The 25992-nt window shown below is 44.7% G+C and overlaps 1 protein-coding gene across 10 annotated transcripts in view; it reads right to left on the bottom strand.

Annotated features, from left to right (window-relative positions):
- Positions 1-25921, bottom strand: part of LOC110501018 (protein kinase C and casein kinase substrate in neurons protein 2) — a 39419-nt gene extending 13498 nt beyond the window's left edge. For 7 of the 10 annotated variants that reach the window (XR_016490148.1, XR_016490146.1, XR_016490145.1 and 4 more), the window contains exons 1-7: positions 25613-25738; positions 11223-11313; positions 10884-11040; positions 10453-10688; positions 4030-4185; positions 3615-3790; positions 3073-3193 (exon numbers count right to left, since the gene is read on the bottom strand). Coding sequence is in view for 7 of the 10 variants with exons in the window: in XM_036957180.2 (XP_036813075.2) it covers positions 3073-3193; positions 3615-3790; positions 4030-4185; positions 10453-10688; positions 10884-11040; positions 11223-11279 (903 nt within the window). In the remaining 3 variants the exon portion in view is untranslated. Of the gene's footprint in view, positions 1-3072; positions 3194-3614; positions 3791-4029; positions 4186-10452; positions 10689-10883; positions 11041-11222; positions 11314-25612 lie in introns of all 10 variants that reach the window. The other 3 variants (XM_090213701.1, XM_090213702.1, XM_036957177.2) reach the window with 3 other exon arrangements.
- Positions 25922-25992: the final 71 nt, after the last annotated feature.

A 25992-nucleotide genomic window follows, 5' to 3' on the forward strand; every position in this document is an offset into this window, starting at 1 on the left:
TCTCCTGGCTTCCACACACAGCCTCCAAGCCACTGATGCAGACCTTCAGAACATATACATTTTAAAAAGTCTAATAAACCCATGTAATATAGCCCTACACCATCACAATTAAACCAGTATTTATTTTAGACAGCAAATCCTTAAAGAAGCATGATATGAAGAACATGTTTAACAGAATAGCATACTCTGAGTTATCCGTATGGTAGGTCCTGATCTGGCTATGCCAAATGGCTCTTGGCTATACTAGTTCATTTAGCAGACAAGATTTGCTTAGAATTCCATGGCATTATTTAATAGTGTGAAGAATACAATTGAACAAAGCTGAATAACATAGGAAGCATATTTTCTCCAAGCGATGAGGGAGTGCACACGTGTGGCTATTCTGTGTTGAGCTGTTAACAAAGAAACAGGTATTCCTATATGCTTCATTTAGAGTTATTATTCATGTAACTTCAGTTGTTCTACAAACGTTGGTCTATACGTTTTGATTTTTAAATACATTGTAAGGTCGCATGACGCGACTAATGAGGATTTGAAAAAAGTTGCTCGAAAGGCATGAGTGCTGCTTTGTTTTTTGCGCAGGCTGTACACACTACATCAGCCACTCATTCACAATTTGACAAGCACTTGATAATGCATAGAATGTCCTGGTGGCATCCCCTGGCCGTAATGCACCCCCCAAAAAATCCATGCCTTTTGCCCTTCTCCCGGAGTGCTTAGTGCTCCATCACGTCATCGGTTCTTTCTCAGAGGCTACAAGTGAAGAAAGGCACATGGGGGACGCAACAGTGTGCATCCTTATCCAATTCCGAAGTGCATATTGAAGATATTGGAACTGTCCACATTTACTTTTCGTCAGCCAACAAGATGAGTAGGCCTAACGAACAGCAAGAGCACTAGACTATGTCAATCTACTATCCCCCATAGTACAAAAGTTGACCTATTCTATTCTGTGTGAGAAATAAATATTCCAAACATAGTCTGGGACAGATGCGATAGATCCCAAATTAATACAACTACTAGCATTAAAAATAACTTATTTTATTACACAATGTGATTGACACAACAGATCAGAACGTTTAGCTTAAAATATTGATAAACTATTAGCTATTTTTTCACATTATAAGCGCAAAAAATGTGCACATGGTAGTAAGCAATAAACGCAAATGTTCCATTAGCGGGAAAACACCATTATCAAAAGTGACAGCAAATGCAATTATGCATGTAATGCTTTATTATAAAGGTGCATTTTTATGGTGAAAATTATCTTTACAAAACTTGAAACTCACTCGCTGCTTATGTATGCCATTTAGGCTCTACACTCTTTGTAAAGCTGATTAATGTGCTAAATTTTAAAGAAGTTATTTGGCCACTTTAGTTGTGATACAAACCTTATTAAAACATATCGGCCTATGGGTTAGGCTACATGAGGTGTGTGACTATGATTCGAAAAAGTCACATTGTTTCTTATGCTGGGCATCATTCACAAGTGATAATATATAATTCACGAGCTAATATTGTCACCCATCAGACTATTCTTGATTTAATCTAGTCTTCACATATACTAAATAATGTGTGTGTGAAATTTGTTTTGATTTAGAATGGGCCATTATCATTCACCTGTATCGAAACAGGGGCAGCGGAAACAAATACATGTCATCTATGCACTTAAATAGTGCATGGAGGACACTTTCCCCGTGGTTTATTTTCCTGCCAGCCAGGTAAGCTATACTCCTGTTGTAAATATAACCAATGTGCTTAATATTAGGAAAGTAAAAAAAATAAATATAGTAGGCCTAGCCTATAGAAAGGTAAGTCTCCTCTTTTTAGTAGAGGTCATCACTGTTCTCACAATGCATCGCCTATTGAAATGTTGCGCAACATGAGCTCTCATTAAGTGTTTGATTCGATTTGTTATTACATTTGCATTGATGTCAGAGTGATTAGAGGGACAATAGAGTGCTGATTACCAGGCAGCTAGCAAGTTTGGTAGGCTACTAATAACCATCAGCAGCATCAGAGCTTGGAGATCCTTATTACGGTGATTAAACGATCACATGGAATTTGACTGCCTTCATGAAATGTGACTGCTGTTGTGGCGTAAATACGGTCACCGCAACAGATCTAATTAGGGACTATTTTTTGAAAATTCTGACGACATGGAAATAGCATATTCAGCACGACCCTTAGGACCTCGAAGACAGAATGCAGCCCCCGAGGCAAAATGACTTAGACACCCCCGACCTAGAGGGAGAAACGGCGGAGTGGGAATAGTTGTTCCAATGGAATTTTTCCACAGAGCCATAAATCTTGTTGAGTTATTAATACCAATGTAATAATTTCTCTGCCTCACCATGTACCTCAAACTCAGAACCGTTCACTGACACTGAGCCACTCTCTCTCTCCCATTTCCTCAATACTCTCCCAATACGTGTACCTCAAACTGGGGCCAGTTCATTGGAGCTAAACCCCTCTCTCTCTCCCATTCCTCTCCCCGTACCTCAAACTGGGGCCAGTTCATTGGAGCTAAACCCCTCTCTCTCTCTCCCATTCTTCTCCCTCATCTCCCCTCTCCCCGTACCTCAAACTGGGGCCAGTTCATTGGAGCTAAACCCCTCTCTCTCTCTCCCATTCTTCTCCCTCATCTCCCCTCTCCCCGTACCTCAAACTGGGGCCAGCTCATTGGCGCTAAACCCCTCTCTCTCTCTCCCATTCCTCTCCCATCATCTCCCCTCTCCCCGTACCTCAAACCGGGGCCAGTTCATTGGAGCTAAACCCTACTCTCTCTTTCCCATTCCTCTCCCATCATCTCCCCTCTCCCGTACCTCAAACCGGAGCCAGTTCATTGGAGCTAAACCCCACTCTCGCTCTCCCATTCCTCTCCCATCATCTCCCCTCTCCCCGTACCTCAAACCGGGGCCAGTTCATTGGAGCTAAACCCCTCTCTCGCTCTCCCATTCCTCTCCCATCATCTCCCCTCTCCCCGTACCTCAAACCGGGGGCCAGTTCATTGGAGCTAAACCCCCCTCTCTCTCTCCCATTCCTCTCCCATCCTTCTCACTCATCCCGTACCTCAAACTGGGGCCAGTTCATGGGCATGCCAGGACCGTGGTTGGAGCGGAACCACTTGAGGTCCTCCACAGCGTCAGCAGCAGAGATAGTGTCCTCCAACGTGTGGTAGACTGTCTGGAATCTAGAGAGGGAGAGAAGAGGAAGACAGGAGAGTGAGAGAAAGGGAGCGAGAGGGTACATCAGCATTTCCATAATGATGGATGGTGAACCATGTCCAATCCCAAATCCCCCCCTCTAGGTAGATCTGGGTTGTAGAGCCTCAAATCTAAATGGACCCATATCCCCTACTCCCTAACCACTCCTGTAGATACAAGAGGATTGAATAGCAGCCAATCAGAAGGCAAATAAAGCTATGAAGGTTAGGATGCAGAGGCTAGGGGTCCATTTGGAATTGATATGGAGAGGTGAAGGGGTCTTCTTCGTTATTTGCGGAGGTGTCACAGCTTACTTGTGATTGGTGGAGAGGTATCATAGCCTACTTGTGATTGGTGGAGAGGTATCATAGCCTACTTGTGATTGGTGGAGAGGCAGAGGTGTCTTACTTGTGATTAGTGGAGAGGTCGAGGTGATGCTTGACTTCCAGCAGAAGTTCTTTGAAGAAGGTGATGCGTTTGTCCTCAAACTGCTGCCATTGTTCAAACACCTGCTCCATGTTCTCCATGTACTGGGGAGTCACCTTGTCCAGCTCCTCCAGAGACTTCTCATAGCGCTCCTTAGTCTGGGACCCAGAGGATCATACAGGGAAGCACACACACACGTAAGGAGACATACACACAGGGAAGCACACACACACGGACACACGGAGCTGAAACATTTGCTCCATATTGTCAGGATACTCAAATGGTCCCAGAGTCACATTCCAGCCATGACACACAACATAGACATAAAACACGTGTCCACACAGAGATTATTTAACACCAGTGTAACCCCCCCCCCCCCCCCCCCCCCCATCCCTACCTTCTCCATCTCCTGCTGGCACTTCTCCACCTTGTCCTGCATTTTCTTCTGGGCCTCAGGGTTGCTGTTGTTCTCCAGCTTGCTGTTGTTCTCCCGGCTGGTGGCCAGCTTCTCTTCCTTACAGGCCCCGTGGTACGCCTTCTTCATCGTCTCCATCTGCCATGTGGCACAGAGAAGGTAAGGTACAGCGGTTAACATCATGCTTATGTAGCCAATGGATAACCAAGTTAGCATGGCACAGTAGCTAAGTGACTATTCAATATGATTCCACCCTTTCAGTGGTAGACACAAGCTTAGGAACAAGACCAGCTCTAGCCTTTTGGGAGCCAAAAGCAAGATTTGCCTGGGAGCCCCCCCACCTCGCAGGCAAAGCATTTAGTGGCCCACCTCTTGGCTGCGGAGAGAAATGTGCAGTTTTAAAAGAGCCCCTGAACACACCGATTGGCTCGTGTTTTTCTGTTGCTCATTAGTAAAACAAGATTTCAGTCTTGGAGGCATGTTTCCTGACCCATTCTGCAATTGGTTAATGTTTGTCCCCCATGAGACACTGTAGACAAGGAAGCCTATTTCACTTCCTTAAAACCCCCAGAATCAATCTAAGACAACTTAAGAAATCTGTAAATAATTTTGACGTTTTTGCAGAGGAACATTTTGCCATGGGGCGGGAATAAAATGTGTAAAAAAGCATCTGCTTATGTGGCTGATTGGCTGGGCTGACACTGCTAAGGAACAATGCTTTTTCAAAAGAATAAAAGGTGAGAGGAATGGTGGCGGGGGTCTTTAAAAGGCAAGAGAATACCTTGATTAAGTCAAGGTAACGCGGGGGTCTTTAAAAGGCAAGAGAATACCTTGATTAAGTCAAGGTAACGCGGGGGTCTTTAAAAGGCAAGAGAATACCTTGATTAAGTCAAGGTAACGCGGGGGTCTTTAAAAGGCAAGAGAATACCTTGATTAAGTCAAGGTAACGCGGGGGTCTTTAAAAGGCAAGAGAATACCTGTTACCTAAGTCAAGGTAACAAAATCATATGATAATGAAAGTCTTAAATACTAAGCACCCAATTCAGACTCTGGTAAACAAAGAGGTGGAAACTAAAATAGACATAGGAAAAACTCTGGCGATTGGCAAAACCTGTCCACCTAACAGCTGGGTTTTGATTCAATCTACATCAAATGGAAAGAGGGAATGAGAGAAGTGGGGAATGAGAGAAGTGGACAAGGCCATTAGTTCCTGTTGTTTGGGACAGGGCCAGAGTGGCAGCAATGTTCTTCTCCCATTTATCATGGGATCTCTGATAAAGGCCACATAGCCAAAGAACAGAGGGAACAGCCTGTCTGCCATTGGCTCTGATTATATCATAGAACGGAAGCTGTCTGTGTCTGTGTGTGTGTGTGTGTGTGTGTGTGTGTGTGTGAAAGATAGAGCAAGTTGGAGTGTGAGATTTTAAATATGGAATGTGTTCTATCAGTGTTATTGTGTGTGTGTGTGTGACGAGATTGAAACGTGTGTGTGCGCGCACACGCGGTAGACAAGGCCATTCCACCCGCTTCTTTTAAGACAAGACAGTTAGCCCATTTCCATCTCCTCTCTCTCTACTGGCTCACTGTCTGGCCCTCAAGTACATTAATTACCTCCTTGACCCAACTCACACATAACTGTACTAATCCGTCACCGCCCAATGACAACAACAGGAAGAGGCTTATTGTGACATATCTCACACACACACACACACACACACACACACACACACACACACACACACACACACACACACACACACACACACACACACACACACACACACACACACACACACACACACACACACACACACACACACACACACACACACACACACACACACACACACACACACACACACACACACACACACACAAGCCAGGAAGACTCAGATTGTGAAACTGGTACACTACAAACTACAGACTGTTCCAGAACTCCCAGGTCAGAGGAGTGACATCAGACATCATTTGAGTGTCTGTGTGTGTGTGTTGGTTTGTGCAAGTAGGAGTATGTGTTCATCTGCACTACTACTAGCCAAAAGCACAGCAGAGCAGCCCAGTGTATTTCCCGCACCATAACCAATCAAGGCGCCACAGAGAAACAGAGCCGGTTCGACACACAATGGCCTTCCCTTTCGTAGCAGCTGCCTGTGTGGCCAGTGTAAAGTTACACGCCACTGCTTCCTATGAATGGCCAACACTAATGAAATAGCCAGTTTATATAGAAAATAAAATGTTAGTCTCAAAGAAAATGTGAGATAATGTCTAGATGCTTTTTAAAGTGGAGATCTAGTTGATAAACTGCCTGGCTGGGCTGATGAGACAGTGGATTGCGCAGTCAGATGGAAAATAGTAAACAGGCATTCTAACATCATAGATTTAGCCGGTGGTAACTTGTGGATTATAAACTGGGTGGTTCGAGCCCTGAATGCTGATTGGCTGAAAGCCATGGTATATCAGACTGTATACCATGTGTATGACAAAACATGTATTTTTACTGCTCTAATTACATTAGTAACCAGTTTATAATAGCAATAAGGCTCCTCGGGGGTTTGTGGTATATGGCCAATATACCACGGCTAAGGGCTGTGTCCAGGTACTCTGCGTTGCGTTGTGTCTAAGAACAGCCCTTAGCCGTGGTATATTGGTCATAAACCACACCTCTGCCTTATTGCTTAGAAAGACACCGGCTGGAATGTGGTTTAAACGAATCAGCATTCAGGATTACACCCACCATTGTATAAATAGCACTAATGGCCTGTTTGTTGTACAGCATAGCAGCTAGTACAGGAGAGAAGGAGCTGCAAACAGTGAAAGCAGTGAGTCAGTGATATGTGTCCAAGTGAACTGAGGGGTGATGGGAATAATTGTGGTGGTTATTGCAGAAATCAACGGACTGATAAATGCAGGGTAAAGCTGGTGTGTGTGTGTGTGTGTGTGTGTGCGTGTGTGTGTATATACAGTCGTGGCCAAAAGTTTTGAGAATGACACAAATATTCATTTTCCCAAAGTTTGCTGCCTCAGTTTAAATGATGGCAATTTGCATATACTCCAGAATGTTATGAAGAGTGATCAGATGAATTGCAATTAATTGCAAAGTCCCTCTATGCCATGCAAATGAACTGAATCCCCAAATAACATTTCCACTGCATTTCAGCCCTGCCACAAAAGGACCAGCTGACATCATGTCAGTGATTCTCTCGTTAACACAGGTGTGAGTGTTGACGAGGACAAGGCTGGAGATCACTCTGTCATGCTGATTGAGTTTGAATAACAGCTTCAAACGGAGGGTGGTGCTTGGAATCATTGTTCTTCCTCTGTCAACCATGGTTTCCTGCAAGGAAACACGTGCCGTCATCATTGCTTTGTACAAAAAGGGCTTCACAGGCAAGGATATTGCTGCCAGTAAGATTGCACCTAAATCAACCATTTATCGGATCATCAAAAACTTCAAGGAGAGCGGTTCAATTGCCAGCAGCATACCACCCTGCTTGCTTCTGAAGCTAAGCAGGGTTGATCCTGGTCAGTTCCTGGATGGGAGACCAGATGCTGCTGGAAGTAGTGTTGGAGGGCCAGTAGGAGGCACTTTTTCCTCTGGTCTAAAAAAAAATATCCCAATGCCCCAGGGCAGAAACCGCCCTGTGTAGGGTGCCGTCTTTCGAATGGGACGTTAAACGGGTGTCCTGACTCTGAGGTCATTAAAGATCCCATGGCACTTATCGTAAGAGTAGGGGTGCTAACCGCGGTGTCCTGGCTAAATTCCCAATCTGGCCCTGAAACCATTAAGGTCACCTATTAATCCCCAGTTGACAATTGGCTCATTCATCCCCCTCCTCTCCCCTGTAACTATTCCCCAGGTCGTTGCTGCAAACGACGTGTTCTCAGTCAACTTACCTGGTAAAATAACGGATTAATTGTGAAGAAGGCTTCAGGGCGCCCAAGAAAGTCCAGCAAGCGCCAGGATCGTCTCCTAAAGTTGATTCAGCTGCGGGATCAGGGCACCACCAGTACAGAGCTTGCTCAGGAATGGCAGTAGGCAGGTGTGAGTGCATCTGCACGCACAGTGAGAAAAATAATTTTGGAGGATGGCCTGGTGTCAAGAAGGGCAGCAAAGAAGCCACTTCTCTCCAGGAAAAACATCAGGGACAGACTGATATTCTGCAAAAGGTACAGGGATTGGACTGCTGAGGACTGGGGTAAAGTCATTTTCCCTGATGAATACCCTTTCCGATTGTTTGGGGCATCCGGAAAAAAGCTTGTCCGGAGAAGACAAGATGAGCACTACCATCAGTCCTGTGTCATGCCAACAGTAAAGCATCCTTAGACCATTCATGTGTAGGGTTACTTTTCAGCCAAGGGAGTGGGCTCACTCACAATTTTGCCTAAGAACACAGCCATGAATAAAGAATGGTACCAACACATCCTCCGAGAGCAACTTGTCCCAACCATCCAGGAACAGTTTGGTGATGAACAATGCTTTTTCCAGCATGATGGAGCACCTTGCCATGAGGCAAAAGTGATAACTAAGTGGCTTGGGGAACAAAACATCGATTTTTTGAGTCCATGGCCAGGAAACTCCCCAGACCTTAATCCCATTTGGAATTTGTGGTCAATCCTCAAGTGCGTGAGTGTGTATTGCCTGCTCTCGTGCGCGTGTGTGTGTGTGTATTGCCTGCTCTCGTGTGTGCGCGCGTATTGCCTGCTCTCGCGCCCGCGCGCGTATTGCCTGCTCTCACGCCCGAACGCGCGTATTGCCTGCTCGCTCGCCCGCCCGCGTATTGCCTGCTCGCTCGCCCGCCCGCCCGCGTATTGCCTGCTCGCTCGCTCGCCCGCCCGCCCGCCCGCCCGCGTGCGTATTGCCTGCTCGCCCGCGCGCGTGCGTATTGCCTGCTCGCCCTCGCGCGTGTGTGTATTGCCTGCTCGTGTGTGTGTGTGTGTATTGCCTGCTCGCCCGCGCGCGTGTATTGCCTGCTCGTGTGTGTGTATTGCCCGCTCGCGTGTATATATTGCCCGCTCGCGTGTATATATTGCCCGCTCGCGTGTATATATTGCCCGCTCGCGTGTATATATTGCCCGCTCGCGTGTATATATTGCCCGCTCGCGTGTATATATTGCCTGCTCTCGCACGCGCATACATACATACATACATACATACAATAATGTATAATATAATAATGTGTGTATATATTGCCTGCTCACGTGTGTGTATATATATATATAGCCCGTGCGTACGTGTGTGTGTGTGTATTGCCCGCTCGCTCACTCGTATTGCGTGTGTGTATTGCTCGCTCGCGCATATAATATATAATAATGTGTGTGTGTATTGCCTGCTCGCGCGTGTGTGTGTGTGCATTGCCTGCTCACGCGTGTGTGTGTGTGTGCATTGCCCGCTCGCGTGTATATATCGCCTGCTCGCGCGTGTGTATGTGTATATATATATATACATACATACACGCGAGCAGGCGATATATACACGCGAGCGGGCAATGCACACACACGCGAGCAGGCAATGCACTGCATATATATATATATCCCGTGCGTACGTGTGTGTGTGTATTGCCCGCTCGCTCACGCGTATTGCGTGCGTGTATTGCTCGCTCACGCGTATAATATATATTATACCGCAGGCAGGTTGTCTGCATGTGTGTGTGTATTGTCTGCTTGTGTATTGCCTGCCTGCACGTGTGTGTGTGTGTGTATTGTCTGCACGTGTGTGTGTGTGTGTGTATTGTCTGCATGTGTGCATTGGCTGCGTGTGTGTATTGTCTGTGTGTGTATTGTCTGCATGTGTGTGTATTGTCTGCATGTGTGTGTGTACTGTCTGCATGTGTGTGTATTGTCTGCATGTGTGTATTGCGTGTATTGTCTGCATGTATATATTGTGTGTATTGTCTGCATGTGTGTGTGTATTGTCTGCGTGTGTGTGTGTATTGTCTGCGTGTGTGTGTGTATTGTCTGCGTGTGTGTGTGTATTGTCTGCGTGTGTGTGTGTATTGTCTGCGTGTGTGTGTGTGTATTGTCTGCGTGTGTGTGTGTGTATTGTCTGCGTGTGTGTATTGTCTGCGTGTGTGTGTGTGTATTGTCTGCGTGTGTGTGTGTGTATTGTCTGCGCGTGTGTGTGTGTGTATTGTCTGCGTGTGTGTGTGTGTATTGTCTGCGTGTGTGTGTGTATTGTCTGCGTGTGTGTGTGTATTGTCTGCGTGTGTGTGTGTATTGTCTGCGTGTGTGTGTGTGTATTGTCTGCGTGTGTGTGTGTGTATTGTCTGCGTGTGTGTGTGTGTATTGTCTGCGTGTGTGTGTGTGTATTGTCTGCGTGTGTGTGTGTGTATTGTCTGCGTGTGTGTGTGTGTATTGTCTGCGTGTGTGTGTGTATTGTCTGCGTGTGTGTGTATACGACTCCCCAACCTCTTTCAGTTTCTTGGCCCAGGGTTTCTGGGCCTTGCGGAAGCCGTCGTCAGCCTCCTTGGTCTCCTTGAAGCCTCCGATCATCTGTTTGTGGTAGTAGTCCCTCTGCCACACCTTAAGCTTCTCAAAGTCCTCCCCCATCAGCACCGCCTTCACCTCCATGTGGAGCTCGCTCACCTTCTCCGCCTCCGTGCACAGGGCACCCCACGCCCGCTCCAGGGTCCCGTACTGAGGGCCTGGGGGTGCACATGATTAGATAATAACACACATGCTTACGGTGATGGAGAGTGCGGAACTGAGAGTCCAGAGGGGTGACGGGAACAGAGGGGTGAAGGAGTGGAACACACACACCTGTCTTCAGTGCTTGGACCACTGAAGTGTGTGTGTGTGTGTGTGTGTGTGTGTGTGTGTGTGTGTGTGTGTGTTCCTACCTTTCTCTATAAGCTGTCTCCAGCGTTTGGACCACTCTGTGAGCTGCTGTGCGTAGGACTTCTCGATGCGCGCCCGCTCATGAAGACAGTTCATCAGGTCGTTACACAGGCGACTGCCATCGTCCACCCGCCTCACTGTCCGCTTGTAGTTCCCCACCTGGGAGAGAGAGAGGAAGGGACAGAGAGGGAGGGAGAGATACTTGGAGTTATGGGGGGGGGGGCAGGTGAGAGGGTGTGTGTGGCAGGGTGGGGAGTTGAGTGTGCAGCTACGTGCATATCGTATAATGACGTATGTTTGGTAATTGTATGTGTTATACTGTATGTTGTCTACTGTCTCACCTCCCAGAAGCTGTCACTGGAGACGTCGACCATGGAGTCATCGTAGGAGCCGGACATGGCTGCTGCCCTCGGTACCCACAATCCTCAGGGGCTGAAACACACAGTCAACAACACCATAACACACAGCAGACTGGCTGTTCTACAGACTGGCTGCAGGGGACAGGACAGCACTGAGGTCTTCAAAAGTGCTATTTTTATTGCATTGAATAAAAGTTTTACTTTCTACCCTAGCTGGGTCTTTCCTTAGGTCCTGTCTGTCTGTCCATTCTTTCCAAGGGCACTGGGATGTGCTGACAGCGTCTGGTGTTCTACCACGTGTAGAGAGCCCTGTGTGGGGCAGACTTAATACTCTGACACCCTGGCTTCAGCATGGCCTAGTGGGGCTACTAGCCTACGTAGCATATGAACGAACACACACAAGAGACAGACAACTAGCCTACTCATTTCTCTCCATGAGTAGGAAAACGAAGCCTGTAAATGAAGGGTATGACAGTGAGAGAGGAAACCCGAAGACAGAAAGAGATTTCACAGGCTGACTTAAAATCAGTCCGTCACACACACACACACACTTTAGTTTCACTACAATCATATGACACAAAGTGGCAGCTGGGAGCAGAGCATCATTCTGTTGCTGTCAGACAACTAGTAAAAGCCCGTTACCATAAAAGGCTCCAAACAACACCCAGGCAACGTAATTATCACGCCGTCACTGTGACACTCCTGAGAAACGCTGAGCTGGGGCCACGGCCAAATATGTGATCCGAGAGAGAAAGAATTAACAAGAGGGGCAACGGAGCGAGACAGATAATCTGTAATCTGGTGTGAATCTAAACAGCAGGTGAGTGTGTTCACCCATTTCAAAAACCTTACAGCCTGAAAAACAACAACACACAGCTCTGTGCAGAGTGGCACAGAGGGCCTAGTGTGTGTGTGACTTATCTGTCGTTTTAGCACACTGTGGGGAGCTTCCGTTTGCTGAGTGACAAGGGAGCGGAACTCCACTGACAGAAAGACCTCTGTTCCTCTCCATCCTCCTCTCTTGCTCTACCCCCCTCTGTCTGATTTCTCTCTCTCAATCGCTGCTCTCTCCATCCTCTGGTCCATCTTCAGCTTCCAAGTAGGCCCTTCCTCCTCTCGCCATCTCTTCATGATTGTGTGTTTCCTGGCCGTCAGTGGCCCATGTCCTCCAAACCACAGCTAGGGCTGGAGGACAGAGAGAGGGTTGTTGTGGCTGGAGGGAGGGCCACAGACAAAAGTGGCTTTCACAACACTTGACCAACACATGCTCTCTGTTGTGCTTTTCTAGCACACGCACACACACACAACAGACTGCACTGATTTCAGTGCTGCTTATATTCAAGTGCTGTCAGACAACATTAGTGGTCTCCTACTAAAGGGTTACCATAAGCCCCCGGGCCAGACAACATTAGTGGTCTCCTACTAAAGGGTTACCATAAGCCCCCGGGCCAGACAACATTAGTGGTCTCCTACTAAAGGGTTACCATAGCCCCTGGGCCAGACAAGATTAGTGGTCTCCTACTAAAGGGTTACCATATCAACTGTCAAGTGTTTTCTGTGAGCTTTTCCTCGCTCTCTGGCAGAACACTCCATCCCAGCAATATGGAAATCGTCCACCATATGCCCAGTAACTAAAAAGAGCAACCTCTCCTGCAACAATGACTACAGCCCTGTAGCTTCAACATCTAGTGATGAAGAGCTTTGAAAGGCTGATTCTACAAAAGGAGGTATGCTGTTATACAGACCCTCTCCAGTTTGCTTACAAGCGGTACAGGGGTGTTGATGATGCAGTTCTGTCCCTACTGCACCGTGCCCAGAACCACCAGAACCACCTGGAGAAGCCCAAGACATACATCAGGATGGTATTTGTGCATTTCTCTAGTGCCTCTGATACAGTCCAGCCTCACTTAATGATTCAAAAGTTCCAGAACATGAATGTCATTCCACATTTGATTTTCTGGGTCCTCTCCTTCCTGACAAATAGAGAACGGCAGGGTCAGATTCAATGGTCACTGCAGCTCTTCCAGAACCATCTGTACAGAATCACCGCAAGGCTGTGTCATCTGGCCTGTTTTATTCACCCTGTACACAGAGGACTGTAGGAGCTGACCCAGAGATGACGTTCATTAAGTACTCGGATGACAGTAATTATGGACTAAGCAGGCAACTCATTTTGATCTCTCCCATTCAAATCCATCAAACTCCTTAAATCTGAAGTTGATGTGTGCACACACACAGGGATTGCAGAATGCTGCTAATCCTTTATACTGTACCCTACATGTTTGTGTTATGTTGTTATGCGTCTTGTACGTGCCATTCATTACCACATATGAAACTCCCTCCCAGGAAATAAAAGTTGTTTGAATTGAACACACATCAGAAAAAGGGCCACCAGAGGAATCATAGATCTTCCTGTGCTCTCTCTCCCTCCTGCCCTCTCTCAGATGCTGCTGTCCATCACTCACCAAATCGCTGCCATGACAACCATGGAACACAGCAGGGCATGGAATGGACCACAACATTCTACAGCTGAGCTAATCCCGTTTGTAACTTTATAAAAAAATCAACAGAGGACTGTTTGTGGACCTGGTGGATCCATTCACACAATGTCTGATCAGTGCCTGTTCAGTGGCTTCTATAAAGCATATTATTGTATCGATTCAACACCTTTCACGGAACATACAAATGGAGCAAAGCCTTTCATTGAGTAAACAGCCTACATTTCTATACTGCTACTATACCGCAAACTAACCTAACAGAAACTAAGAGCTGGCTAGTGGCTACAACAACATACTTCCTAACGGAAGAGAACTCTGTATAGGGTGCAAGGTAGCCTAGTGGTTAAGGTTTAGACACAAGAGGCCTAATTCAGTCTTTCCCCATTCTCTCCAAAGTCTGCACTTGGTTGCTATATGTTTAACCAAACCCTAAAAGGTGTGTGTCCACTGCCATGGAAGGACGCTAAAGTAATTCCACCGCCTAAAATAGTAAAGCACCCTTTGCTGGCTCTAACAACCACCCAATCAGTTAACAGCCTGTTCTTAGTAAACTAATGGAGATAATTGTGTTTAAACAAATACAAGGCTATTTTTCAGAGAACAAGTTAACTACTGATTCAGCATGCATATAGAGAAGGACACTCAACTTGTACTGCACTGACTCAGATGACTGATTGGTTAAAATAAATGGATAATAAGATGATAGTTGGAGCTATTTTGTTAGATTTCAGTGCAGCCTTTGATGTTATTGATCATAATTTGTTATTGAAAAAAGTAACTTGTTATGGCTTTACATCACCTGGTTGGAAAGTTACTTATTTAATTTAACTTGGAAGCTTCTCCAACATCAGCGCAGGGTCCCGCAGGGCAGTTGCCTTGGGCCGTTACTCTTTATTTCTACAAATGAGTTGCAACTTGTCTTACAAGAAGCTAGAATTACTATGTATGCTGATGATTCCACACTCTACGTGTCAGCACCCAATGCCAGTGAGAGCTCACAGACTCTTATTACAAGGAGTGTCCGTATCAGAATGGGTGATTAACTATCAACATTTGGTTCATAACATTCTTCAGACCTAAACCTCAACTGGAGTTGTGTATAAAGGGTGTGACAATTGAGCAAGTTGAGGAAGCTGAACTCTAGGGTTAATACTGGATGGTCAGTTATCATGGTCAGATGTATTCATGGCATCCAGATCACTGAGGACTTAATATGGTCCACATACACCCCCACAGTCGTGAAGAGGTTACGACAGCACCTCTTCCACCTCAGGAGGCTGAAAAGACTTGACATGGGCCCTCAGATGTTCTACAGCTGCACCATAGAGAGCATATTGACTGGCTGCATCACCCTCGACCGTAAAGCGCTAGAGAGTGGTGTGGTCAGCCCAGTAAATCACTGAGGCTGAGCTCCCTGCCATCCAGGACCTCTATATCAGGCAGAGTCAGAGGAAGGCCCAAAAAATGGACAAAGAGTTCAGCCACCCAAGCCAGACTGTTCACTCTCCTACCGTCCAGCAAACAGTACAAGAGCATCGGTTATCGGACAGACCAACAGGTTCCAAGACAGCTTCTACCCCCCAAGCCATAAGACTGAGCACTGCTCTTGACAAGAATATGCTCCCATCCCTCCTGCTAATTGGGCTACATTTGCACATTTGTTGTTGTCTGAGTGAGGGAAATGCGGTAAAACAAGAGGAGTCGATGTTTTCTGGAAGATGATACGTTGAGGATTATAATAAAAAAACAGTCCAAATGTGCACAAACTCATGGAATTTACAGTGTCAACGTTTACGATCGCTATATTTGATCCACAGTTACAGGGTGACATGCGTTATACCCTGGGTTGTCTTGAACACAACGAGCCTGTGTTTGATCCACAGTTACAGGGTGACATGCGTTATACCCTGGGTTGTCCTGAACACAACGTGCCTGTGTTTGAAAATTAGGTGTGGAGCACACACATGAATGCACTCATGACTCCAAAATTACACTTTAGTGCCTTTTGAAAGCCTAACACTGTAATATCATATTTTATAACTTAGCTAACCATGTTGGCAGTAGAATAAGCTTTCAAATGATGCCAACCTGACCCAGATTACGATTTATAATGGAATGTTTCTGGATTGTGTAAAACAGTAATAGTGTGACGTTGGGGACGCATGGCTGTGTTCCAAACAAACAACTGCAAGAGCACTTGCTTCAGTTCCTCAAACACAAAGCTGGGAGAGCTCAAAAAAAGCACCTTATAGTTGAAGGATCTTTCAGTAAAAGTGCACTGAAATTACATAGGAACTGTGCATAGCTTGGTGTGTGGCAATTTAGCGACACCAGTTAAACCTAACTCAACCCTTAATCGTTCTTCTTATCTTGCACCTACTCCAAAATGTCAATGAATATTCTTGTTACTGAATTAATTTTTCAGATTTTGTTAACAACAAATGCTGTGAGAAGTAGCGTAAAATGCACATAAAATTAACAGTGTAAAGTTTGGATTCAGTCTTATGAACTGTTGTCCTCAAATTTGGTCTGATAAAGTCCCCATAATCTCTAAAGTGTTCTTTCAATTGCTTCCATGGTCATGTGTATTATTTACAGTTCCTCTGCTAAAAACATGTCAATTCGTCCCTATCCACATAGGCCCATTTCCACAAGTGTAAGGGGTTAAATGAGATCTTTAGAAAGAAGAGAGGTGCTGAGAAACAATAAAATATATATTCTCTTTTACTAAACTAAATTAACTAAACGGAGTAGGGTTCCCCAACTTGCGGCCCACGGACTGAATTTGGCACAAGGGGTGGTTTTATTTGCCCTAAACATTTTTGAGCAAAAATAAATAAATATTAATTTTCATTGTTGGACATAAAATAATAAAAACAGCAGGAAATCTCCAAGTTATTTTAATTTTGGAAATCTGTTTCCAACTATTCCTACGCATAATAGAGAAACACCTGTGATCATATACAAATGTAAGAAAGGTTTGAAAATTATGTTTTAGTGAAATGTTAGATCAGTTTGGGCTTTGTGCTGAGGGTCGTTGTCCTGTAGGAAGGTGAACCTTTGGCCTATTCTGGAGCAGGTTTTCATCAAGGATCTCTCTGTACTTTGCTCCATTCATCTTTCCCTCGATCCTGACTAGTCTCCCAGTCCCTGCCGCTGAAAAACATCTACACAGCATGATGCTGCTACCACCATGTTTCCCCATAGGGATGGTATTGGCCAGGTGATAAGTGTCTGGTTTCCTCCAGATGTGACGAATGGCATTCAGGCCAAAGAGTTTCATCTTGGTTTCATCAGACCAAAAAAATCTTGTTTGTCATGGTCTGAGATTTCTTTAGGACTAATAGACTGATTGGTTGCGTGTTGCAGAGATGGTTGTCCTTCTGGAAGGCTCTCCCATCTCCACAGAGGAACTCCAAAGCGCTGTCCGAGTGACCATTGGGTTCTTGGTCACCTGCCTGACCAAGGCCCTTCTCCCCCGATTGCTCAGTTTGGCCGGGTGGCCAGATCTAGGAAGAGCCTTGGTGGTTCCAAAGTTCTTCCATTTATGGAGGCCACTGTGTTCTTGGGGACCTTGAATGCTGCAGACATTTTTTGTTACCCGTTGTCAGATCCGTGCCTCGACACAATCCTGTCTCGGAGCTCTACGGACAATTCCTTCGACCTCATGGCTTGGTTTTTGCTCTGACATGCACTGTCAACTGTGGGACCTTATATAGACAGGTGTGTGCCTTTCCAAATCATATCCGATCAATAGATTTTACCACAGGTGGACTTCCGTCAAGTTGTAGAAACATCTCAAGGATGATCAATGGAAGCAGGATGCACCGGAGCTCAATTCTGAGTCTTATAGCAAAGGGTCTGAATACTTATGTAAATAAGGCGTCCTTTTATTTTGAATCATTTAGCACAAAAAAAATCAAACCTGTTTTCGCTTTGTCATGATGGGGTATTGTTTAAAAAAAAAGAATTCAATCAATTTTAAAAGTCTAACGTAACAAAATGTGGGAAAGGATCTGAACACTTTCCAAATGCACTGTAGTAAGAAGTGAGTAAATATATTGATTTATTTTTGTCTCTTGCTGCCTTGACAATATTACTTTTTAGATGAATGCAATAAGTTCTGTTGTTCTTGTCTATAACTGTTCGTTCTGTACTCTGTCATGCATGTTTTATGTGGACCCCAGGAATAGTAGCTGCTGCATGTGCAACAGCTAATCGGGATCCTAATCATGTACAAGTTCACTCCCTGTTACTTTTACACACCGAAGGATTGAAAAACAATGAATTGGTTCAAGTGTGGGCTAGAGGACATCTTCGCTTTTAAACTTTATTAAGAGCTGTCATTTTATTGTGAGGAACTGCAGTTTGAGCAGACATTTTTTCTGTTTTGTCCTCTGTTATGAAAGACACCTTACACTGACGGAAATTGGCCTACATGGATTGAGCCTAATTGAAATGTTTTTTAACTGAAGAACTATAAAAGCTATTGCATGGCCATGGAAGCAATTAATTCATTTGAATCCTTCAGGGGTAGAGAGCAAAAATGGAATTAGGCCCCTAGTGTTGTTCCTGGCAGACTGCTCAGAGTCTGAAGTCCCCTCAGCTTCTCTAGGCAATTAGGCATACACACACCGGCCACAAAATACAAAACAGAGGGAGGGGATAAAGAGAAAGAGGAACAGAAAGAAGAAGCTATCTAGTTCACCTTTCAAACCAAGACGTTTTCCCGACAACTTTTTGCCGACATTGCCGGCGACAAAGCCTCTACTTTTATTTCTGCCAACCGACAGTGTCATGATTAAGGTAAAGGTCTATCTACGGCCTGGTATGAAATGTAGAAGTAATGCCGAGGAAGCATTGGCACACACTACGCTCCTAAGCTCTTGATGGTTGCTAGGCAGCGCCTGTTACTGCTATCCTCCTGCCAGTTGTAAACTTTGAGGCATGTCACTCCACCCATCTCTACGCATAGCCCACCGCATGCACTGTTTTCTTAACCACAACCGGATGGATACATAAAGAATTACTGTGGGAATAAATATCATTGAATGACCAAAATATTGGAATAAAATAGGCTAGGGCAATTGAATGCATCAAATGGTTGCTTACTGATAGTCCCAAAGTCATCCAATTGTTACAACACATTTGAAGCAATAGCCTACCCGTGTGTGTTCAACTATTTCAGGACCGTTTTACCCTGCTTTGAGACAAGCGTGAGGACTTGTATTGATAAAATCTATCAATGTCTGATTTTCTTTTCACTGAATCTCCATTTGGATATTGGTTAGACTACAATTAGGCTGGTGAAATGCTAAATTGAGGTGAGGGCTACTCATGATCATCTTGTCTAGTTGCCTCATTTACTATCGCTGATCAGAACATTTTGCCAGCATGTTATGTAGCTTAACAAGCAGATTGTTTTGCTCTTCCTTTTCAGTTGCTTAGTAACCTAGGCCAACTCCAGACCTAAAGCCTGTGACTTGTCTTAATCAATGTGATTTTGTATCATTGAATCTCCCCCTGTATGCTATATATGGTTTATTCTCTGACTGGGAAAATAATTGGAGGTGGTGTAGCTCATCTATTTGTTTACTCATCTATCACTGATCAGAAACATTTACCACGCAATAATGTAGTCGAAATCCAGTGTAGGCTTTGTAATGGTGTATATTCAATGGATTTATTCAAATAGACGACCACCCACATCAGCCCATGTCTACTGCCACTCCTAAACTTGCCGGCATGTGCACAGGAGATATAAAAGGTTTGTCCCGGCAGTAATGTATTAGGCTCTAAAAAATGTATTTTTACATGCAACATACCGTAAAGTCTGTCTGTAAAGGGTATAGGATTTGTGTGTCTCTCTCTCTCTCTCTCTGTGTGTGTGTGTGTGTATCCTTCTGAGAATAGAATTAGGAGTGGTGGTCTTCAAACACCTGCAAACGAGGCCACAGATAAAACGTCGCGCCAAACGGCCAACTGCTCAAGTTTCAATTCTTGATGAAGGAAATAGGGAACTAGGCTTACGTGTGAGGTGATCAAACAGTCATTTTATGTTCAGATATTACTACAATTATAGTCCAGGGGTACCAAGCATGGTGCAATTCTGCAAATGCCAGCAGCAGAGACTTCAAGTTCCAACATTGTCCAATAGCTTCTGATAAACTGAACAAATCTCACAGCATAGACATACACTGCATACTGTCGAGAGTGGACAATGCGTTAGGCTACGTGGGGTATAGGCAGCAATGCGTTAGGCTACGTGGGGTATAGCACACGCTCCAGCAGGTATATCTCTCTAGTCACCCCAAAAAAACAATGATTTCTTTGGCCGCCTCTCCTTCCAGTTCTCTGCTGCCAATGACTGGAACGAACTACAAAAATCTCTGAATCTGGAAACACTTATCTCCCTCACTAGCTTTAAGCACCAACTGTCAGAGCAGCTCACAGATTACTGCACCTGTACATAGCCCACCTATAATTTAGCCCAAACAACTACCTCGTTCCCTACTGTATTTAATTTATTTATTTATTTTGCTCCTTTGCACCCCATTATTTTTATTTCTACTTTGCACATTCTTCCATTGCAAATCTACCATTCCAGTGTTTTACTTGCTATATTGTATTTACTTCGCCACCATGGCCTTTTTTTGCCTTTACCTCCCTTATCTCACCTCATTTGCTCACATCGTATATAGACTTGTTTATACTGTATTATTGACTGTATGTTTGTTTTACTCCATGTGTCGTTGTATGTGTCGAACTGCTTTGCTTTATCTTGGCCAGGTCGCAATTGTAAATAAGAACTTGTTCTCAACTTGCCTACCTGGTTAAATAAAGGTGAAATAATAATTTATTTTTTTAAATAAGGCTGCGTGGGGTATGGGCAGCAATGCATCAGGCTACGTGGGGTATAGGCAGTAATGCATTAGGCTACGTGGGGTATAGGCAGCAATGCGTCAGGCTACGTGGGGTATAGGCAGCAATGCATCAGGCTACGTGGGGTATAGGCAGCAATACATTAGGCTACGTGGGGTATAGGCAGCAATGCATCAGGCTACGTGGGGTATAGGCAGCAATACATTAGGCTACGTGGGGTATAGGCAGCAATGTGTCAGGCTACGTGGGGTATAGGCAGCAATGCATCAGCCTGCGTGGGGTATAGGCAGCAATGCATCAGGCTACGTGGGGTATAGGCAGCAATGCATTAGGCTACGTGGGGTATAGGCATAGTATGCTGTGTGTGTGTGTGTCTCCTGGCGTGTTGAGAAAACACAGAAACCCACTAGCTCCAGAACTGGGCCGGCTGGGGTTATATGAACCAACATCAAGGGATACAGGGCCCCCTCGGATTGGACAGCTGCACATAGAAACACAGGTTTCCAGAGTTAGTGAGACAGAGAGACAGAGATGGGAGTAACTGAATACACAGGGAGTAACTGAATACACATGACCAATGAACAGCAGCACTGAGGAGCCTGAGACTGGAGGGGCCTGAGTCATGACACACTACAGCCCTGCTGCACCCAGAACAGAAGCATGACATGAGACTCCACTGACCTTTACCACAGAGACAGAGAGCTAGACAGTGAGATACAGAGACAGTGAGATACAGAGACAGTGAGATTCAGAGACAGTGAGATACAGAGACAGTGAGAGAGAACGTGGAAAAATAAGAGAACAAGAGCATAATAAAATGAACGAGAGAGTTAGTAACAATGTGATGTGGGAGATGACTGGTAGGCTCTAAGTCTAAATAGAGAGGATCCTCAGTGTTGGCTAAATGACATGGGTGGAGGGCTAAACATAGCCTACCGTCTATGAGTGGGCTTCAATTATTTTCTATTCTATTTCTGAAGTTGACGACTCTCCACAGATAGCAGTTTGCGGTAAGACGGACAGTGCTGGAATGCTCTTAGGCAACTCTGGGCTCAGGGCATTGTACTACTGGTTACTGGTCTGAACTCAGCCACACAATCCTGGCAAACAGACCCTGTCCATTCCACTATTTATAGCTTCAGGTCTGTACTCTTTAGCAGCCCCAGAGAGACAGACAGTGCTCTAATAGAAATCTATAAAAGAGAAAGGAGACAGGGACAGTGGGGTACACATGTTAGGATGTTGATCTGTTCATAACACCACTGCAGGGCAATAAAGCGAAGCTCACAAGCATGTCATGCCCAAGCATGTCTGTCCTCGAGCAAGGTGTGTGTGTGTGTGTGTGAGTGAGTTCTCAAACACAGCCCCAGACAGATCTCACAATCATGCCCTTATAAATAAGCACCTCTCACACAATGAGAGTGGTGTGTATTTAGAGACATACATACTCTGTTCTCTGCTCCTGTCCCTGAAACAGAGTTCACACACATACACACCAGACTGCAACACCACAATGCAGGGCATCGCATGAGATAAGAATTTGACATCATCACATCTCCCTGCCCATTCTGCCATTAAAAACTCAGATTTCTGATCAGTCACCCTAGTTTGCGCTAACCTAACCCATTATAAGATGAAAAACAAACACAGATATAGGGTCAGGACAATACCAGTATCGAGATACTCGTTGCTATTGTGGCAAGGAAACAAAACACAAGGCAGATTTGACTTATTCAGGAAAACATCCCTATTGTTGGAAACAAACATCATTATGTTGTCATCCAGAGTCACATTTATTTTCCAAGTTATAGAACACAATATGTTGCATACATCAACTTTAACAGACCAAAGAGTTTGGGCTGCTTCATGTTTTCCATGGAAACAATGTCACAATACTGATATCGTCACAGCCCTACACTGATCCAGGGTAGCCTACCTCAACACACAATGGCAACAAGTTACCTTGGAGGGGTGTTGTGTCTGATTAGTCTCCCTGTTACAAAAAGAGACACTTCCTTGTTGTCTGCCAGTGACTCACTGACTATGTGAGCAGGGGAGGCCCCAATCACAGATGTTACACAGTTTGGCCTGACCAGGAAAACAACACTTCCTCTCTTTTGGGTGTAAAGTTAAAAGAGAAGAAAGAAGAACACAGACGCCAGAGTGAGGTCCAGGTCCTAGTAGGAGCGCTGCTGATCTATGATCAGGTTCCCCCTGTCCATGTATGATTTATTATTAAGAATTAAACTGATCCTTAAATCAGTGCTCCCCAACCAACTCAGTGGCTTTGTGGTAAGAGTGTTCGCCCTGAGATTGGAAGGTTGGTAGTTTGATTGAGTTATACCAAAGACTGTAAAATGGGACCCAATGCGTCTACGCTTGGCACTCAGCGTTAAGGAGATAGATTGGGGGTAAGGCACTGCGATAGACTGGCATCCTGTCCAGGGGGTGTACCAAGACTCGTGCAAGGCTACCTATGCAAATCAGCACTCCTACTCTGAGACCCTTGATACATAAGGCCTCAGAACAAGCCTTATGGCTGTAGTAGGAGATATCACAAATGTGGAATGGTACATTGTACAAGTAAGACTACATGTATACACTAAACCCCAAATGAACCCTGATTAGAAGCCCCTGGCTTGAGTCCCAATTCTCCACCCTTCTCCCAAAGTGAGGACTTGAACACCCTTCATGTTTTAAACAGTGGAAACTCCCTCTAGCCAATGCTTTGACCATTCCAATGCTTTTAAATCCATGTTGGGAAGTGTGCTAGTAAGTGCACACTTTTGGAAAAGGGTGGAGAATTGGGACGCAATGCTGAATGTCCTGTTGCTGCCTCTGAGCATTGCATGATCGGTTCTTGAGGAGTGTTCAGATGTAGGGTTTTAGTGGATCATTGTGACAATTCAGGATTACCATTTGCTATCTTCCAGGAGGTGATAACATGGCTGCCATAAAATTATCTGTCATTTTGCTGAAATGGAAATGGCCAAACTTGTCATCTCTATGGTTCTACTCTCTGGCCTTAGTATAGACACAGGCCTGCATAGGGTGAATGTTAGCACTGTTTCTTCAGAATCTTATCATGGCAACGGAATGTAAAGACTAGGGTACAATTTTGCTACTAGGTCATCAGCCTATTAGCAAATGTCCTTCTACTGTAGTCCTGAGGTCGTTTTTTTCATTAGAAAAATATATCCGTTTCCATTTCCTTCTTTTGTTTCCTAAAATAAACATGTGTCGAGATGTATTTTGCAATTATGGCTGCCATCCCTACCATCTTATGTTAGTTCACAGTGGGACACCATATTTATAAATCCCTAAATCCTTAAAAGATTGGGTAAACTTCTGACTTGCACACAATCGACTTTAGAGGAGCGAAGTGTTTCCATAGCAACTATAGTTTGTAAACTTGGATTGTTTTTTTTCGCTGTGTCAGTCAGTCAACCTTGTCCTCCTTGGTGATGAAGCTGTGCATTGCTGCTGTTGATCTCACAATGACAGAATGGGGCCTATAGTGGGCCCTCTCTGTATGGCAAACACCGTCCCCAGTGGGGATCAGAGTCAAGAACTCAATGTTGAGAGGCTCAAAACTGTGCTCAATGAATGTGTGTAGCCTAGATTCTCTCTACTTTGAGTCACTGACACCACCAGCAGTCAACCCTACCCAAAAAACCTTAGACCAAGGGGCATGCTTAAACAATGGCATTTGTTCCACTCTTACAGGCATTTTCCATGTTAAAGTGCCAACCGAGAGAGACACATAATGGGGGGAAATACTGGATTAAGTGACATCACAGATATGAGCAGCTTTCTAGTCACTTTCCTGTGGAAGCCCATGTGCTGTGCTGGCATGATGTTAAGGGCCCGGTCACCATAGAAACAAAATGAGTACAATGCCACTCCAACTTCCAGGTGACGAATGATAACGATGATGATGGATGGTACTTTAAATCCTATAGTTTGACAACCCTGTTTTTTAAGCTTTCAAATGATATCAAAAACGGGTCAGATATGCAAAATGGCCCAGTCAACTTTGAGAATCTCCATCTCCTGAATGTTTTGGCATTCAGGTCCAAAAAGTAACTCCCATTCCACTTCTCTCAAGGGAAGGTTTTGGGTCATCAGTATTTGGCCAAATGAGAAAGTCAAACTCCTATTTCTAAAATGCATCTTCTTAAAATCAGATTATAAACTTAAAATCACACATTTTGACAGTGCCACTTGGCCATTTAGTGTGAACCAATGATTTATATTAGGTGCAAACCAAGGTTATGTTAATTTTAAAAAAGTGATTGAATTCATAAATCAGTTTTAAAGTGAAAATTAACTAGCTAGCGGTGACAGAAGATCGCTAGACACCGAACATTTGTGGAGATTAGTTGACTGAATTTAGACTGCATGAGATGACAGCGGGGTTATCGTTACTTCTGAAACCTGCCCCGCCCTTCTTTCATCAGTCACCGACGCAAGGGCTGTAGTCAGAGACAGATCTTGAGCCAACTAAACATATAGCCTAACAAAATACTCCCGACCCAATATGTTAGTTCCCTAGTTAGGGAGCTAGCTCGTAAGTAAGCAATTGGCTATTATGCTAGTAATAGTTTACTAGGACTAGGTAGCGGGCTATCTTAAACATTGCTAGTTAACTAAATCATTAGCTGACGTTAACGTTAGTAAGCTACCTAACTAACTAGGCAGCCTTCTACCAGGACCCATAACAAGTAACATTAACTAGTTAGATCTAACGTTAGCTAGCTACCGACCGTACTGTTATGTCAACCATAGTTCGTTAGCTAGCTAACGTTTACTTAGCTGTTTCATACCCCACCTTCCAGTTGGTTGAATAGTAGTGGCTAACGTTAGCTAAATAGCTTGCTTCTGGTAATGTTACATAGAAAAACTTTCGTACAGTTGCTGTAAAGTTTAAAATCCAAAGTTCCAAATGAACAAAATAGGTGTTAGATATAGCTGGACATGCTATCAGTTTACCTTGAAGAGTTCCGCTCCTCTTGAGAGACGCGAATAAATTAGCTGTATTTAGCTGGCTAACCTTTTACCAGTTTTTTTTCTTACCAGCAACAGGAGCCGCAGCATCAACGCACCCACCATCTCTTCCGGTATGCAAAATAAAAAACCTTCAAAATAATAGTTCTCATTTCAAGAAATTTCAAGAACCGCAAACAAAATTAATATATGGCAACTGATATTGTTTAGCAAAACGGCAGCCCTGCCACTTGTTTTGGTATACAGTTGAGGGATGGGGAAATGTGACCCCTCTCAAATTCAGAGTGCTCTGACACAGTCCGTGTTAGGTGTGGGAGTCTGTCTAATGCACACAGGTGACCCCTAAAAATAGAGATTTACACAAA

This window comes from Oncorhynchus mykiss, chromosome 21 (genome assembly GCF_057628025.1).
Source record: "Oncorhynchus mykiss isolate SJ-2025 chromosome 21, ASM5762802v1, whole genome shotgun sequence".
Taxonomy (NCBI): domain Eukaryota; kingdom Metazoa; phylum Chordata; class Actinopteri; order Salmoniformes; family Salmonidae; genus Oncorhynchus; species Oncorhynchus mykiss.